A 17,022-nucleotide genomic window follows, 5' to 3' on the forward strand; every position below is an offset into this window, starting at 1 on the left:
TGCAAGATATTCATCAGTATGGCTATAGGATAGGGCCATTTCAGGTTCCCTCTTCCTCAGCTTCCCAAGGAACTAATTGGGGACATCTTCCTGGACACCTGGGAGTCCCTCTAGAGTCAAGTCTCTTGCCAACCCTAAGATGGCTCCCCTAATTAGGATATATACTTTTCTGCTCCCATATCCACTCTTCCTTTATCCCAACTAATCCATTCCCCCAAGTTCCCCCCATCCTCCCCTTCTCACTTTTCTCTCCCCATTTCCCCTTACCTTCATCCCACCCCATCCCCAAGTTCCCAATATTTGCCCGGCAATCTTGTCTACTTCCAATATCCAGGAGGATGACTATATGTTTTTCCTTGGGTTCACCTTCTTATTTAGGTTCTCTAGGATCACAAATTATAGGCTCAATGTCCTTTATTTATGGCTAGAAAGTAATTATGAGCGAGTACATCCCATGTTCATCTTTTTGGGTCTGGCTTACCTCACTCAGGATAGTGTTTTTTATTTCCATCCATTTGCATGCAAAATTTAAGATGTCATTGTTTTTCACCGCTGAGTAGTACCCTAATACGCATATATTCCACACTTTCTTCATCCATTCTTCTATTGAAGGGCATCTAGGTTGTTTCCAGGTTCTGGCTATTACAAATAATGGTGCTATGAAAATAGTTGAACAAATGCTTTTGTAATATGATAGGGCATCTCTTGGGTATATTCCTAAGAGTGGTATTGCTCCGTCCTGGGGTAGGTTGATCCTGAATTTCCTGAGAAATCGCCACACTGATTTCCAAAGTGGTTGCACAAGTTTGTATTCCCACCAGCAATGGATGAGTGTACCCCTTACTCCACAACCTCTCCAGCAAAAGCTATCATTGGTGTTTTTGATTTTAGCCAATCTGACAGGTGTAAGATGGTATCTCAACCTTCATCTGGTGATGGATGGAGATAGAGACAGAGACCCACACTGGAGCACTGGACTGAGCTCCCAAGGTCCAAATGAGGAGCAGAAAGAGGGAGAACATGAGCAAGGAAGTCAGGACTGCGAGGGGTGCACCCACCCACTGTGACAGTGGGGCTGATGTTATGGGAGCTCACCAAGGCCAGCTGGCCTGGGACTGAACAAGCAGGGATAAAACCAGACTTTCTAAACATGGTAGTCAATGAGGGCTGATGAGAAGCCAAGGTCAGTGACACTGGGTTTTGATCCTACTGCATGAACTGGCTTTCTGGAAGCCTAGCCTCTTTGGATGCTCACCTTCCTAAACCTGGATGGAGCAGGGAGGACCTTGGACTTCCCACAGGGCAGGGAACTCTGACTGCTCTTCAGACTGGAGAGGGAGGGGGAAAGGAGCGGGGGGGGGGGAGAGGAGTAGGGGAAGGGGGAGGAAAATGGGAGGCGGGGAGGAGGCAGAAATTTTTTCAATAAAAAAAAATTCTGTCTGTCTAACTCTATCTTGTCTCTCTCACTCTCATGTGTTCATATGTATAAGTATGTTAAGGCCACAGGATAACCTCATAAATGTTCCTCAGACATCATCTACCTTGGTTTAAAACATCAAAAAGACAACAATGGCTAGATCTAGATAGGTCCATCTCCTCAGTACAACAGCTATTAGCTCATAATCACTTACAGCTGTTTTAACTTCAGTTATTGGAATAAACCTCAGGTCCCTGGGTTCCCTAGTGAAGTACTCCACAGACTTCTCTGTCTCCCTCTTCTCTATAATGTGTACATAGCTATAAACACAAAGAGACTGAATGTGGTATTTGAAAACACAAATCTGAATTCAGCTATGTATTATATAAATGCATGATTTGCAAAAACATGGAGCACATGACGGATAAATAGATTTTAAAAACATGTATATTTATATAATTGATTATCATTTATTTGTAAAATGTCTATTGTTTTATAAATTGTGATTAGAACGGAAGACCTTACTATGAAATAACATGGGCACTTAAGGAAAAGCCTACATGTAAATAAAGCTTGTGCAGGCTGAAGGAAGAAAGTTTGGAGAAAGGATGTTTGGTGAACACAGGCTATATTTGGAATTACATAAGAGATTTAACTATTAACCATGAGTAGCAGAGTAGGGTAAGTATGGGCAGCATCAGCTGATAACTATAGTCAGTAACTCCTGCAGAGCCTCTAGTATGTTCTCAGTGTTAAAAAGGTAATGTGTGCATTTTTATAATTACCAGTTATTCTGCCTTTCATTGTATGCTGTGTATGAATACTGCATACCATACAATGCTTCATAAAACATGTAATTTATGACTCAATTAAAATATCTGTCATCTTAAAACTATTACATCAGGTAAAAGTAATTAATTTTAATTGCCGTAAAAGATCAGCAACGTTTAGTCTCCAGGGTTTGTGTCTCTAAGGCTGAAACAATAAATAAAAGAATGTGTTTGTCACTCCCACTCACAGAGATCCACCTTGACCTGCAAAAGATTTGCTTTGAGGCTGAAAAAGAAAGGTAGATTTTAATTTTCTTCAGAAAATAACTTGATATGATGACAAGTCATTTTTATGTATGGCATCATCAACCAAGATGAAATATTCTTATATTTAAATACTATATTCATATATATATATACATATATATATATACAGGTGAGAGATTCACTTATATCTTAACTCGGTGTCTTATCTTGATACTGTATTCCAGTATATCCTAGTTTTTTTTTTTGGTTTTTTTTTTTAATATAATTTTTTTATTGAAAAAAAAAAGATTTCTGCCTCTTCCCCGCCTCCCATTTCCCTCCCCGTCTCCCTTTTCCCCCTCCTCCCTCTCCTCACCCCCTCCCCCCCACTCCTCTCCCCCTCCCTCTCCAGTCTGAGGGGCAGTCAGGGTTCCCTGCCCTGTGGAAAGTCCAAAGTCCTCCCCGCTCCATCATGGTCTAGGAAGGTGGACATCCAAACTGGCTAGGCTCCCACAAAGCCAGAACATGAAGTAGGAGTATATCCTAGTTTTAACTACGCTATTCTCATTATGCCTGATAGTTTAAAGTCTTCTTTATCTACAAGGAAAGTATGATTATTTTAAAACAAGTTAATATTTTGACAAGAAGTACAAATAGAAATATAATGCTTGCTAAATGAATGAACATCTTTGAATCTACACATGAGTACAGTAGATAGAGGTACATAGATTTGTCTGTATTTTCACATCAGTGGAGTACATCTTGAACAGAAATATGTGTGTGAATATGTGTGTGTATGTCTCTGTGTGTGTTTGTGTTTCCACCTTTCTGTCTTCTTGTCTCTGTCATTTCTCTCTCTCAAACTCTCACACACATACATATATGTACACATATGTGTAGAGTCACAGGATGACCTCAGAAATGTTCTGCAGACACCATCTATTTTGGTTTGCAAAATCAAAATCTAAAATAGCTAGCAAGCTAGTCACAAATATGTACACAGTACAGTGGCTACAAACTCTTATTACTATGTATAGCTGTTTTAACTTCATTTTTTGAAATAAACTAAAAGGCCACATGTTGACTAGTAAAGTACTCTGCAGACTGCTCTCTTTCTCCCCCATTCCATAAAGCTTGATATTCTTATACTCTATTCTATGTTTCTATTCTTTAAGCGATAAAGAAAGAGAATAATACATATATATATTCCCTGTAAAAATTATTTTTTAATTTATTTATTTATTAAAGATTTCTGTCTCTTCCCCGCCACCACCTCCCATTTCCCTCCCCCTTCACCAATCAACTCCCCCTCCCTCATCAGCCCAAAGAGCAGTCAGAGTTCCCTGCCCTGTGAGAAATCCAAGGACCACCCACCTCCATTCAGGTCTAGTAAGGTGAACATCCAAACAGACTAGGCTCCCACAAAGCCAGTAAGTGCAGTAGGATCAAAAACCCATTGCCATTGTTCTTGATTTCTCAGTAGTCCTCATTGTCCACTGAGACAATGGGGATGTTTGTGGGCGCATATTCTGATATGCCACATAAGCCTTTGCCCCGGTTTGAGCTGATTACAAAGCTCTGTCTGTGCCCTTAACAAAAGCCAGAATGTCTTGCTCCTAGCTTCTTTTGTTAAAGTATGGATTACCTGAAAAGAGGTGTTGACTGAAACTGGTCAGGATGTTTGGGGCTTTCTTACTTTTGCAATTTGGAGGTTGTCTTATAGAGATGCTAATTCAGGGCCTACCTGACTGCTAGATGCAGATGTGACCAGAGCCCATGCACCTGTTTGCCTAGGTGATAGCCAAATGTGTTCCCGCTCTATTCATGTGAAGATATATAAGCTGTTTGGAGAATAAAGGAGAGATCTTTTTAGAGAGAGATCTTGCCTGTGAAAGATGACCGTGTAAGTTGTGTCTGATTATTCCTCGCGACTCCGTTCCAGCCAAGTTAGGAAGTCTGTGTTGGACCCACATGGGCTCCGACAGATGTTCTATCGGGAACTCACCAAGGCCAGCTGGCCTGGGTCTGAAAAAGCATGGGATACAACCGGACTCGCTGAACATAGCAGACAATTAGGACTACTGAGAACCCTGTAAAAATTATTAAGGCTGATTTTAGAAAATAGTTCCCCAGGGTAAGATACACAATCCTTTTCAGATCCAATACAGAATAACAGAAATGTACATAGTATTTCATATATATGCATATTAAATATATTATTATATGATATAAATTCTGTTTAAACATTTGAGATTATTATCATTGTATAGAGGGTTATGAAAATTTGTATTATATGGGCTAATAGTTTATGAATATATATAATGTAAATGAGAGGCTACTGTATTAGGTATATATTAACTAAAGGTAAAGGTAATACAATTCCCTGTTATTGCAACAATAAGTACTAAAACTTCCATTCTGGCATACAATTTAACTTAGTAATTGTATTGCCTTTAAGAAGCTGAACAAATAATTTTGGGATTTCTAAAATGTGTGAACTTTCGTTTTCTGAGCAACTCAAATTTGAGCTGTTCAAAGAGTAATTTGCTTTTTAATCTAAGAATTATAACATATTGCAGCTGTATAGACATAAAAAACCCACCCTGCTCCCTCATTCTCTATTTTATTTTTATTTTTGGGTAAATCCTATATTCTACAGAAGAGAAACCATGCCATTGACATATGGAAATAACAGTGGGGCCATATTCACCCTCTTGGGCTTCTCAGATTACCCGGAACTCAAACTCTTACTGTTCTTGGTATTTCTCAGCATCTACAGCATCACGGTGGTAGGCAACATCGGCATGATCCTCATCATCAGAATTAACCCCAAACTGCACACCCCCATGTACTTCTTCCTCAGCCACCTCTCCTTTGTGGATTTCTGCTATTCCTCTGTCATTGCTCCCAAAATGCTGGTGAACCTTGTTGCAAAAGACAGAATCATTTCGTTTTTAGAATGCATGGTACAATACTTTTTCTTTGCTATGTTTGTTGTAACTGAATCCATTTTACTACTGGTTATGGCCTATGATCGCTTTGTGGCCATCTGCATTCCACTGCTCTACACAGTAACCATGACCCAGAAATTTTGCATCAGTCTGGTAGGGGCCTCATATGCATGGGGACTGACATGCTCCTTGACGATGACATGCTCTGCTGTCCAATTATCCTTTGTTGGTGTCAACACAATCGATCATTTCTTCTGTGAGTTCTCCTCACTTATAGCCCTCTCATGCTCTGACACTCACGTTAACCAAATCCTCCTGTTCTCACTCTCCACTGTGAATGCAGTCAGCGGTTTCCTCGTCATCCTCCTGTCCTACTTCTTCATCCTTGTCACGATATTCAAGATGCACTCATCCAGTGGACGCCGCAGAGCCTTCTCTACCTGTGCTTCCCACCTGACGACCATCACCATTTTCTATGGCACCATCCTCTTTCTGTACTCTGTGCCCAAATCAGAGAACTCAAAGCTCACATTCAAAGTGGCCTCTTTGTTTTATACACTGGTGATCCCCATGCTCAACCCCCTGATTTACAGCCTGAGAAATAAAGATGTGAAGGATACAATTAGAAAAGTAATGATGGTTAAATTGATAATTTTCCTCAATTCATCTCGAGAACTTTGATGCTGGAATTAGTAAAGCAGTTTTAGAAACTTGAAGTGTAATATCACACTGAAATTAATAACTTCTTAAACTAAAAAGAAATGGGCATTTTAAAAATAGAATTCCCTTTTCTCTGCATTTAGTTTTCGGAAATAAAGCAGAGAATCTACTAGTCATTAATATTCCACCCCCAAACTGAAATAGCACTATAATTTATAATTACATTTTAAAGATTAAAGACATATATCATGAAAGCAACTTATGTAATAGACTTTCCATATCCCGTTCTATATGACATCATATATTTGAGATTTTCAAAGAACATGTGTGATGAAAAAGTAGATATATCCACTATGATAAGGCATAATCTAATATTATGTAATAATAATAATAATATTTTTAGTTTTTGAAGTAGATGCCAGTATATAAGAATAAAAACACAACTAAAAAAAATAAAATAAGCAAAAAAAAAAAGAATGAAAACAGAATGTACCCAAGCAATTTTGAAAGAAAGGAAATAGAAAACGCATATGGGAATTTTAAAGTTTTATTTTATTATAATTTTACAAAGAAAAAAAAATGCTGCTGAGATGGTTCAGTGGGTTAAATGTTGGCAATGTAATCCTGATTATCTGAGTTTGATCTCCTGACCCAAAGGAAATATGAAGGCAGAAAATTAGCTTTATTGAGCTGTCCTCTGACTTCCACGTGGAACCATAGCATGTAGGAAATCACCCCCTGAAAATAGCATATGCACCTAAGAACAAAAAATTAAGCATTTTAAAGAAGCTTGGTCTTTTTCATTGCTGTTGGGTTTTTTGTTTGTATGTTTGCTTGTTTTAATTTGGCCACCATGAAAAGAAAGAGTGGCATTTTGTAAATCTATCATATTAAGATTATAATTTATTCTAGAAATCGGATGAATATAACTAAGAACTACAAACACAATGCTGTGCCGAGGCATTCAATAAACATACTATTGTGCTGAAGTATTACTTTCTGTGTGTTTTGTATATATGTGATATGATCTATATATGAATTTTCATGAGAACAATGTGTAAAAACCTATTTGCTTTGTAATACACTTATGTCAACCAGAAATGGGTTTGAAACTGTCAATTAGAACATGGTGGATCAGCATTAGGAACACATTTTAAGCCACTACTGTCCCCTCCCAAGAACTCATATCACCAATAATTCAGGAGAGTGCTTTTCAGAAATTTTTATCTCCAAAAATTTTTATCTTTGGATTTTGTCTTGTGATCCACTGAGTTCAACCAAGTACCTATGTACGACCACATGTTTCTGATTATCACAAGAGATTGGTGGGCTCATATTGGAACACTCAAATAAAGACAATGATTATCTCTTCTCCACAATCCACCAATAACCAACAGTTCAGCAAGGTATGGTATGGTCCTATCAAACCCTCCTCACCAATGACCTGCTAACAGGCACTTTTTTTTGTTGTTTGTCACGAGCCATTTCCCCCCTAAAAATCATTACAGGAACCATCACCCTAGGAGTCTGCAGGGAACCCCACACCCATAATTATGTTCTATTGAGAGAACCTGCCACACACCCAATTAACTTATCTGTTAGCAGAACGCGCCTCACATTCCAGCTATCCAGGGAACCAGGTGTGGCAACTCGTGACTTCTTGGCCTACCTGTCCAAATGTAACCAAAAAAAAGAGAAAGCGAACCTGAACCACGTGACCTGGAACACGGGCTATATAAACAGCAACCATGATCCTAATAAAGGGGGCTTTGACAAATCTGCTTAGCCTCATTCTTCTGTCCTAGCTCATTCCCTTCCAGGTAGCGCCCCTCCGAGACCCTGGAATAACTGATTGCAGGGTGGGTTACAAACCCCTAGACTGAGTAACCCACCCAAATGCAATCGACAGTTGTTGTTGTTGTAGATTTAAAGTAAGCAACATTGGTTGCTGTAATATCATGCTTGTAATCTCCTCCCAAAAGAAAATAATAAATTATAATAAAATAATGTCACTGACTCCTCTGGGCAATGACGTGTTCCTCTATTAATTATAACCTGTCTAATAATAGCCACAGTTGTCACATATCCAATTCTTCCATACTCTTACCACTCTTCTCCTCTGTCTTTCCCACCTCTCCATCTTTATTCTTTAATTGTAATGGCATTGGAAGCTGCCATGTGTCACACAGGATACCCTTTGTCCCAGTTTATTTGCAAATGTTCATTGCAATGAGTCCTTAGTTTTGTTCAAGGTCCCTAGCTTCTGCTACCTCATCAGTACTGAACTTACACTGAAGCTCCTCTTTGGTATCCTGCTATTGCCCCCAAGTCATGGAGATCCTGTGCCTATGAATCTGCAGGACCATATCCTTCATGTCCTTCAGTAGGTCACAAATGGGGTAGATGTTGGTGTGGGCCTAGGTGTCAGTGTAATTGGTCAGCCTGGGTCTCTGCCAAGCCTCTCCTCTTCTCAGTCTACCCAGAGCCAGCTCTCCTCCATGCCCCCATTTTCACAGCTCTGCAGTGGCTAGACAGTAGCCGCCCTGGCAAGGCGTAGGTCCAACTAACTCAAACTCAGTTCACTGCCTATACTGCTGCACAGCTATTGGTGATGGGAGAAACCAGCTCAATGGAGACCTTGAACATCCACATGATTTCAAACAGCAGCCCAGGTCATGGACATCTGCATGGCTTTCGGTGGTAACACGGGCATATGTTGTCTACACAGACCACAGCTGCAGTAGGACCAGAGACTCAGACATAACTTTCATCAGTAGTGGGAGCCAGGACCTCATCATTGCCTCAGATGGGTGCACCAGCTCCTCATATGGGCCTTTTCCTTGCCACCTTTGTGTCTCCAGTTCCACCTTTTTACACAGAGTAGGAACGGCTCTGCTTCCCTTTATCTCCCATCTGTCCAGGACATATGCCATCTTTCTCATCACTCGATCGCACATTTCTTAATCAAAGTGTGCCCAATTTCCTGGGGTCTCAGGGCCAGGTGGTGGCTTAGGTGTATATATGAAGGCATTATTCTATCTATCCCCCCTTCTCTCTTCATTTGGTGTCAGTTGATTTGTTTTTGTTTGGTTGCTGAGATTTTGAAGTTCACTCTACTTAGTAGATGTAAACCTTTTGTTCTAAGCTTAGTTTACAAATGGTCTCTGGAGTAGTTTGAATGTTATTGGTCCCCATAAACTCATAGGAGTGGTACAATTAGGAAGTATGGCTTAATGGAATAGGTGTGACCTTGTTGGAATAGGTGAGTCACTGTGGTGGTAGGATGTGAGTTCTCCTATGCTCAAGCTACTTCCAGTGTCACAATTGATGTCCTTCCTTTTGAAAGATGGAGAACTCTTTCTGTTTATTCCCCAGCACCATCTGGGCCTTCATACTGCCATGTTTCACTGTTACGATAATGGACTTAACCTCTGTACTATAAGCAAGACATTCCAATTAAATACTTTTCTTTGTAAATATTGGTGTGGCCATGGTGTCTTTTAACAGCAATAGAAACCCTGCTTAAGATAGTCTCCCTGGTGTGACGGACTTTTTCTAGGGACACAATACATACCCAGGTAATTCAGTCCAGAAAGGAAACCCACTATAGAACTAAAGCAACCAATACACCCAAGTTAAACTAGAAGCATCAATAAATTTATACTGAGTCGCTAAGCAAAGTTGAAGAATTGCTTACAGGAAAGAGATGACTCATAAGTAGCTTCATAACTGAAAAGCTCAAGCCAGTGCAGGTGAGGACTCATAATCTGCTACCTTAGCACTCTCTATAACTAGCAGGTAACTCACTCTAGAGTTTCAAGAATTTACTGACATTTTTTTTCAGTTTCTTATGTCCCAGCAACTGTTTACTTTCCTCTATAAAGCTTAGAGGGGGTCTCCTAAAACCTTCCAAGTCTCTGCTTCAGAGATACATGACATTTCATTTACTATTTGAGTCTTATGAATCTACTCCTCCATTATGGAAGGTATATTTAAAAGCAGAATAAACTTCTAAACAATATTATCCCATTCTAGGAGTTGTTCTTTGGAATATTTTCTTTAATATACAAGCAGTGTTATATGAATTATTCCCAATATGACAGGGACTTTGTGCTTTTGCACTCACATTAACTGTAATCATTATCATAAATCTCACACAAGATCAAAATAATTAACATTTAAAAATGGATGTAGTAGGAGCATAGGAAATTTCTTAGTTGACAAGCTATTGGAGGTTAATGACTTCTGAGAGAAGCAGAGACATTGATGATTCCTAGAACATTGCTCTTGCTCCAGTTAGATGTCATTCATTCATGACAATATAAGAGAACTAACAGGGATCAGTGGTCTTCACAAAAGGAGGAGGGAGCATGAAGTTGTGAGGGTGATATTTTGACATACCCTAGGAGAAGATAGAGGTAGGGTCTTGGGGAGTGGATATGATAAAAATACACCACATACTTCTATGAAATTCTCAGTGAAGAAATGACAGATATTTTTAAAGAGTGATTGATGTTTTTACATCATGTATGAAATAAATAGATAAAGCTTTTAAAATTACTTTTAATTTTTGATCCATACTTTTGTACAGATTATAAGGTATCTCCTATAAGTTCATATAAATGTTGGACAAATAATATATAATTACCTGAAACTTCTACTGTTATTTCAGTGGGAGTGTATTAGGTATCATTCTTCTAGCTCTTTTGAGATCTGTAATATTTTGTAATTATTTGTCTTCACATACTGAATGAGCTAACAACAATCAAGAAATAGAAAATTCTTAACCAAGTATGTTATTAAATAACATATTTGACCTATTATAATAAAAGGATATAGACTATTTTTATTTTTCATAAAATAAAAGTTAAATTTATTCTTCCGGAATAAAACTCAATTTGCTAAAATCTACAATATTAACTATATTACGTTTAATAGAAAGTATTAAGTCAACCTTTATAGACACACTTTACATAAAGGACACACTGGTGTAATGTGTTCAAGAAGAAAAGACTTTAGTGTCTATTATTTTTCTTACTGTGTCCTTGACATCCTTATTTCTCAGACTGTAGATTAAAGGATTCAGCATAGGGATCACCACTGTGTAAAATACAGAGGCCACTTTGACGGTGTGCCTAGAGTTCTTGGAGTTGGGCACGCAGTATAGGAATAGGATTGTGCCATGAAAGATGGTTATGGCCGTCAGATGGGAAGCACAAGTGGAGAAGGCTTTGCGCCGTCCGCTGGCTGAATTCATCTTCAGAATGGTAACAACAATGAGCACATAGGACAATAGAATGATAAGGAGTGTGCTGATCTCATTAAAAGTGGCAAAAATGAAAAGCAGCAATTGACTGACAGATGTGTCAGAACATGAAAGTGAAAGGAGAGAGGAGAACTCACAGAAGAAGTGGTTGATCATGTTGAAACCACGGAAAGATAAATTCAGAGCAGAACAGGTAAGTATCAAGGAACATACTACACCCCAAGCATAGGATCCTAACACCAGCAAGGCACAGAGCCTCTGAGACATGGCTACTGTATAGAGTAGAGGGTTACAGATGGCCACAAACCTGTCATAAGCCATCGCTCCTAATAAGAAAGATTCAGTTACCACAAAAGTACAGAAAAAAAAGAATTGCACCAAGCATCCTATAAATGTTATGGTTCTGTCTATTATAACTAGATTTACCAGCATCTTTGGAGCAACAATGGAGGAGTAGCAGAAATCCACAAAGGAGAGGTGGCTGAGGAAGAAGTACATGGGGGTGTGGAGTTTGGGGTTAATTCTGATGATGAGGATCATGCCGATGTTGCCTACCACAGTGATGCTGTAGATAGTGAGAAATATCAAGAAGAGAGGGACTTTCAGTTCTGGGTAATCTGAGAAGCCCAAGAGGGTGAAAATGGCCCCGCTGTTATTTCCATCTGACAGAGACATAGTTTCCTTTTGTAAGAATCTAGAATACCTAGGAGTAAAAACAGAATGTGAAGACATAGCCAGCTTGTTTCACACTCTTCACAAAACTTGGAGAATAGCACATAGTATCTTACAAAGTTATTGTACATATAACAAAGCTTGTGCATATTATTAAAATATCATAACTGTTGTAAACAAAGTTAATATTAAAATAAGTTATTTGTACCGGCGTAAATGAATGCAGACAGATTGTAATAATATATACAGCTTTAATGGGGAAATAGACTTACAGAACCACAGGTTCCCATGGAGAACAGAAAAGCAGAAGGGGCAGCGGGCTCATGCTCGCCAGATTTATATGTAAACATTAGCCCGAGGCAAACATGCCCCCTAAGGGGGTTGGGCTATCCCTGCAGTTATTGAATAAAATCATAGCCTCTCAAATAAAAAAAAAATTCTTGAGATGTAAATTGGAAGATGTGTGTGGATGTACTTGACGCTATTTCAAATAAAATATTTACATACAACTTTCAGTGGTACTGGATTGTTTAGGTTCACAGAATATAAGCCAAAAATAACATCATGACTACTTTATCGGTAAGAAACAGCCAGGAATATATACAGGAATTAAGTTATGCATTCTGTGCTACAATATTTGAATTATAAACAGTTCTGATTTCTCACCTTGAACTGTTGTCTGTTTATTTCTCAGTAATTTAGCACAGTTTCTCTCATTCAAAGGGAATCTATTTTCTTTATTTGTATACAGAAGAGCTACTGATTTTTGTGAATTAATTTTGTATCTATTGAATTTGCTGAAAGTTTGTATCAGAAGTAGGTGTTTCCCAGTGAAAACTTTTGGATCACTTATACATGTTATCATAGCATTTGCAAATAAAGATATGTTGACTTCTTTCTTTCCTATCTGAATCCTCTTGGTCTTCCTCACTTTTTTGTATTTCTCTAGCTAACACAGTTAGCTGTACTGAGTAGGCATGGTGAGAGTAGACAATCTTCGTTTGTTCCTGATATTAGTGGAATTGCTTATAGTTACTCTCAATTTAAGTTGATGTTAGCTATGGACTTAATGTACACTGCTTTTTTAAAATGTTGATGTATGTCCTTTGTATTCCAAAACTCTCTAGAACTTTTATAATGAATATTATATTTTTCAAAGGCCTTTTTATGTATTTAATTTAATTAAGAGACAGAAAGGAAGCATATACAGATTGGGGGAGAAGAGAGTAAAGGATCTGGGACTTGTAGAGGCAGAAAAAGCCAAAACCAAGATATACTATATGAGAAAAAAAGAAATCTATTTTTAATTAAATATAAAAAAAAATCAGGATAAAATTCAGGTAACACTTGGCTTGATGTATAACACTCAAATTAAAAGTAGGAATTGAAATTTAAAAAACATTTTTATAAGATGAAGCAAAAGTCCTGCTCATATTGCAAATAAATTCAGAGTATTTATGAAAAATGATAGAATTCTATTTTTTTTAATTTATTTTTATTGAGCTCTAAATTTTCTCTGCTTTTGTCCCTGCCTCTCCCCTCTGCCTTTCAATCCTCCCCCAAGGTCCTTATGCTCCCATTTTACTCTGGAGATCTTGTCTTTTTCTACTTCCCATATAGATTAGATCTATGTAAATGTCTCCTAGTGTCCTCATTGTTGTGTAAATTCTCTGGGATTGTGGTTTAGATCTGGAAGATAAGAGGGAAAAGCAAATATAACCAAAGTATAATATATGGAATTAAGGATTAATTATTTATTAGATGTTTGTAATGTCTTGCTAAAATTTTTCAAAGGAACTCACATTTTTTGTTTATTTATGTAATGGCTATTATATCTTTATTATTATTTAATTTATTAAATATTTGGTAAGGATTTTTATCTTTTGAAATATGATAATAAACCTTGTTATATTAATTTTATTCTTTATAATCTTAATCTCCTTTTTATTGTCTTGATTAGCTGACAATGTTTATTTTACCTCACATAAATATCTGAGGACTCATCCTCGATTTATATTCAAGATCTTATAAAAATGAGAATTTCAGGTTCATACAGCTGATCTTTCTCCTACCCAATGCACCAAGTTTCACAAGATTCTTAAGGTACTTACCTAGACCAGGACACCTAAAGTAAAGTTTCACAGAAAGATTAGACCCTGTGACTCTGGCTCACTCACAAGTCTTTAAAGAATATTCTACTCATAAATTCTGAGTTCACATTAATATTAATAGCTAGAATTTAGTAACTAACTTTCTAAGAACAAAAAGACACTCTCCTTTTTGAGAGTGACAGTTGGATTCTTGTATTTATTGTTACAATCTTGGTTCCAGAAACCTTTAGAGACTATTGCTAAATCCTCTTGAGATCATAAAAAAGCAATTAAAATTAATCACTTTAGTCTGACATAATTGTTAAAGCAATTTAGATCATAACTGATGACAGCTCATGAGTATAATGTAATATGATTAGTATATGTACATATATTATATATATATATGTATATTATAAACATGTAAGTAGCTCATGTTATTCCATAGCCAAAGAATGACCTCCTCAGTGTTCTATTATTGGGAGATATAATATACTGTAGAAATCAACATTATGGCACAGTAATTTAATCTTTTTGCCAGGCATGATGTTCTCTCTCCATAGGACATTGACTATTTCTGGGGTATATGAAAGATATATATATTACTCTCAGGTCATTATGGTTCATTAAAGATGAAAGAGTACTTTATAAAATATAATACCAAATAAAGAAAAAAATCATTTCTTGTTTTCTTCATAGTAGATGCTTCCTTCCTCAGCCGATGACTCTACTGGGCCATCTAGTTAATCTTAAGCCATTTTGTTTCTTACAAAATGAGCATTTAGGGGATATGGTCTTTCATGATTCACTACTGAGAATCCAGATCATTTTCTAGAAATCCTCTCAAGCTGAAGGGTTTGCTCTACATAATGTAGACATTACTGAACATAAAAACATGGGTTTTAAATTTATCACAGAGTTTGCTTCTTCTTACAAGAATAAAATGTATACAATAGCATGAATTTCATTATTTTGTTTATCAATACCATCAAATATTTATTGAATTTGAAAAAAAACTTTACATATTACTGGAATCAAACAAAATTTAACAATTATTCAGAGAGAGGAAAATCTACCAAAACCAATTTCAAATGTTTCTTCATGAAATGGAAATTATCAATCTATCACATGCCAATTAAAAGAAAAATGAAAAGTATTCATTCAAAAGTAAACAAAATTACACTACTGTAGTTAAGTCATGGGGTTTTAAAGAATGAAGTATACCATGTTGAAACCACTTACAAATGTAAACCAACAACCCAGTCACTCTCTTTAGAAAAGTGTAAGGAAGAGCTGGGCGTGGCACACGCCTTTAATCCCAGCACTCTGGAGGCAGAGGCAGGCAGGTCTCTGTGAGTTCAAGGCCAGCCTGGTCTACCAAAAAAAAAAAGTGTAAGGAAGTTTTCATCTAAGTTTATCCTGCTTTTTGGTTTGCAGAGGTTGCTTGTTTGTTTCCTGACTCCATCTTCTCCCTTCCATCTACTCTCTTTTCCTCTTTCTGCTCGGAAATCCCACCTTGCCCTATTCTGTGCTGCAATAGGTCCAAAGAACATTCTTTCTTAACAAATGGAATTCACAGCATACAGAGAGGAATCCCACATCACTTTTCAATTAAGCAAACATATATAACTGCTATTATATGTATCTCTAAATACATGTATATGTTTGCACATAAATATAATATGTATACACATATATAATATATTATTGAAAATGAATTATTACAGAAACATATTCAAGTATCTGATTTTTCTACTCATATGAGGATCATCATTAATTATAGTGTACTATAAGTATATGAATCAATACTTAGAATTATAAAAGTTACAAAACATTTTCTTCTGATGGAGAAATTCAGGAAAATGAGTTAAATATAACAGAAAGATACATAAGTACTCATGTATTCACTCATTTATTACACAATCATTTATGGCATGTTTATCATGGAACCTGTACTATATTTGATAGGACACAGGGAGGAAAAAATCTCTTTGTTGATCAATTCTGTACATAAAATATGATTTTTAAAAATAAATATGGAATTATATTCTGCGAATGCTGCAAAAACTGTTACTAGAGATGTTATTTTAAGAAAAGAAGTCAGACAAGGCCACAGTATAGTACATTTATGCAGTAATAAATTATTTATTCAAATAGCTATAAAAGTGTTGGAAAAAATTTTATCTTGTTTTAATTTTTGCAATGTATACGTACATTTCTCTCTAATAATTTCATAATGCTGGAAGGTGCTACAGGGATACCAAGGAAGAAAAGATGCCAGTGGTCCTATACAGCACCATACACTGCACACTACCATACTGATCTGCCAGGAATGTGTGCTCACTTGTGCAATAGCGGTAGGATGGCTATGGGACTAACGACTTATTTCACAGTGAATGTTAACCCAGGTCTGTCTGCATGATCAGTAATGTAAAACTTCTCAAAAGCATCATTCTTAGTTTTTTTAAAATCTAATTTATGTTTAAATTTTTAAATTTATCTCCCAGATTCCTATTTTTTATTTTGAGTTAATTTCTAAATTTGTGTTTGTCAAGAGTTCTTCACAACTTTCTATCAGTCATCACCTACTGAAGGTACATGGAAGTTGATATTTTATGATTCATTCTTATCTGCTGATTCAGGTATTGTCAGGACAGATTATTTTATTTTCAAGTGATCCATCAATCTATTATCAAATGATTTAATTATACATAGAAATATTATTTGAAATTCAAATTTAATCTTTCTAATTTGGTTCTACTATTTGTACTCACTGCTTCTGAATTTCCTCTTTTCATTCACTATTTTGAGATCTTGAGATCAATTAAAAAGGGAAAATATAAGCTAGGTGGTGGTGGCACACATCTTAAATGACAGCACTTGGGAGACACAGGCAGTCAGATATCTTTATTTCAAGATTTCAAGATTTCAAGGCCAGTCTGGTCTACAT

The 17,022-nt window shown here is 36.8% G+C and overlaps 2 protein-coding genes across 2 annotated transcripts; one reads left to right on the forward strand and one right to left on the reverse strand.

Annotated features, from left to right (window-relative positions):
- Nucleotides 1–5,102: 5,102 nt before the first annotated feature.
- LOC126497807 (olfactory receptor 5D18-like) lies at nucleotides 5,103–6,065 on the forward strand. Its single transcript, XM_050135977.1, has one exon. It carries the CDS (start codon nucleotides 5,103–5,105, stop codon nucleotides 6,063–6,065), a length of 963 nt encoding a protein of 320 aa, XP_049991934.1.
- A 4,978-nt stretch (nucleotides 6,066–11,043) lies between these two features.
- Nucleotides 11,044–12,070, reverse strand: LOC126497664 (olfactory receptor 5D18-like). The gene has a single exon (XM_050135840.1). It carries the CDS (start codon nucleotides 12,040–12,042, stop codon nucleotides 11,044–11,046), a length of 999 nt encoding a protein of 332 aa, XP_049991797.1. The 5' UTR covers nucleotides 12,043–12,070.
- Between the last annotated feature and the right edge of the window lie 4,952 nt (nucleotides 12,071–17,022).

The sequence above is a fragment of the Alexandromys fortis genome, unplaced genomic scaffold (assembly GCF_014885135.2).
Source record: "Alexandromys fortis isolate MF-2015 unplaced genomic scaffold, M_Fortis_MF-2015_v1.1 scaffold_23, whole genome shotgun sequence".
Classification (NCBI taxonomy): domain Eukaryota; kingdom Metazoa; phylum Chordata; class Mammalia; order Rodentia; family Cricetidae; genus Alexandromys; species Alexandromys fortis.

What these genes read in the sequence shown, in the direction of transcription:
- LOC126497807 (XM_050135977.1), top strand. Translation starts at nt 5,103, where the DNA reads ATGCCATTGACATATGGAAATAACAGTGGGGCCATATTCACCCTCTTG.
- LOC126497664 (XM_050135840.1), bottom strand. Translation starts at nt 12,042, where the DNA reads ATGTCTTCACATTCTGTTTTTACTCCTAGGTATTCTAGATTCTTACAA.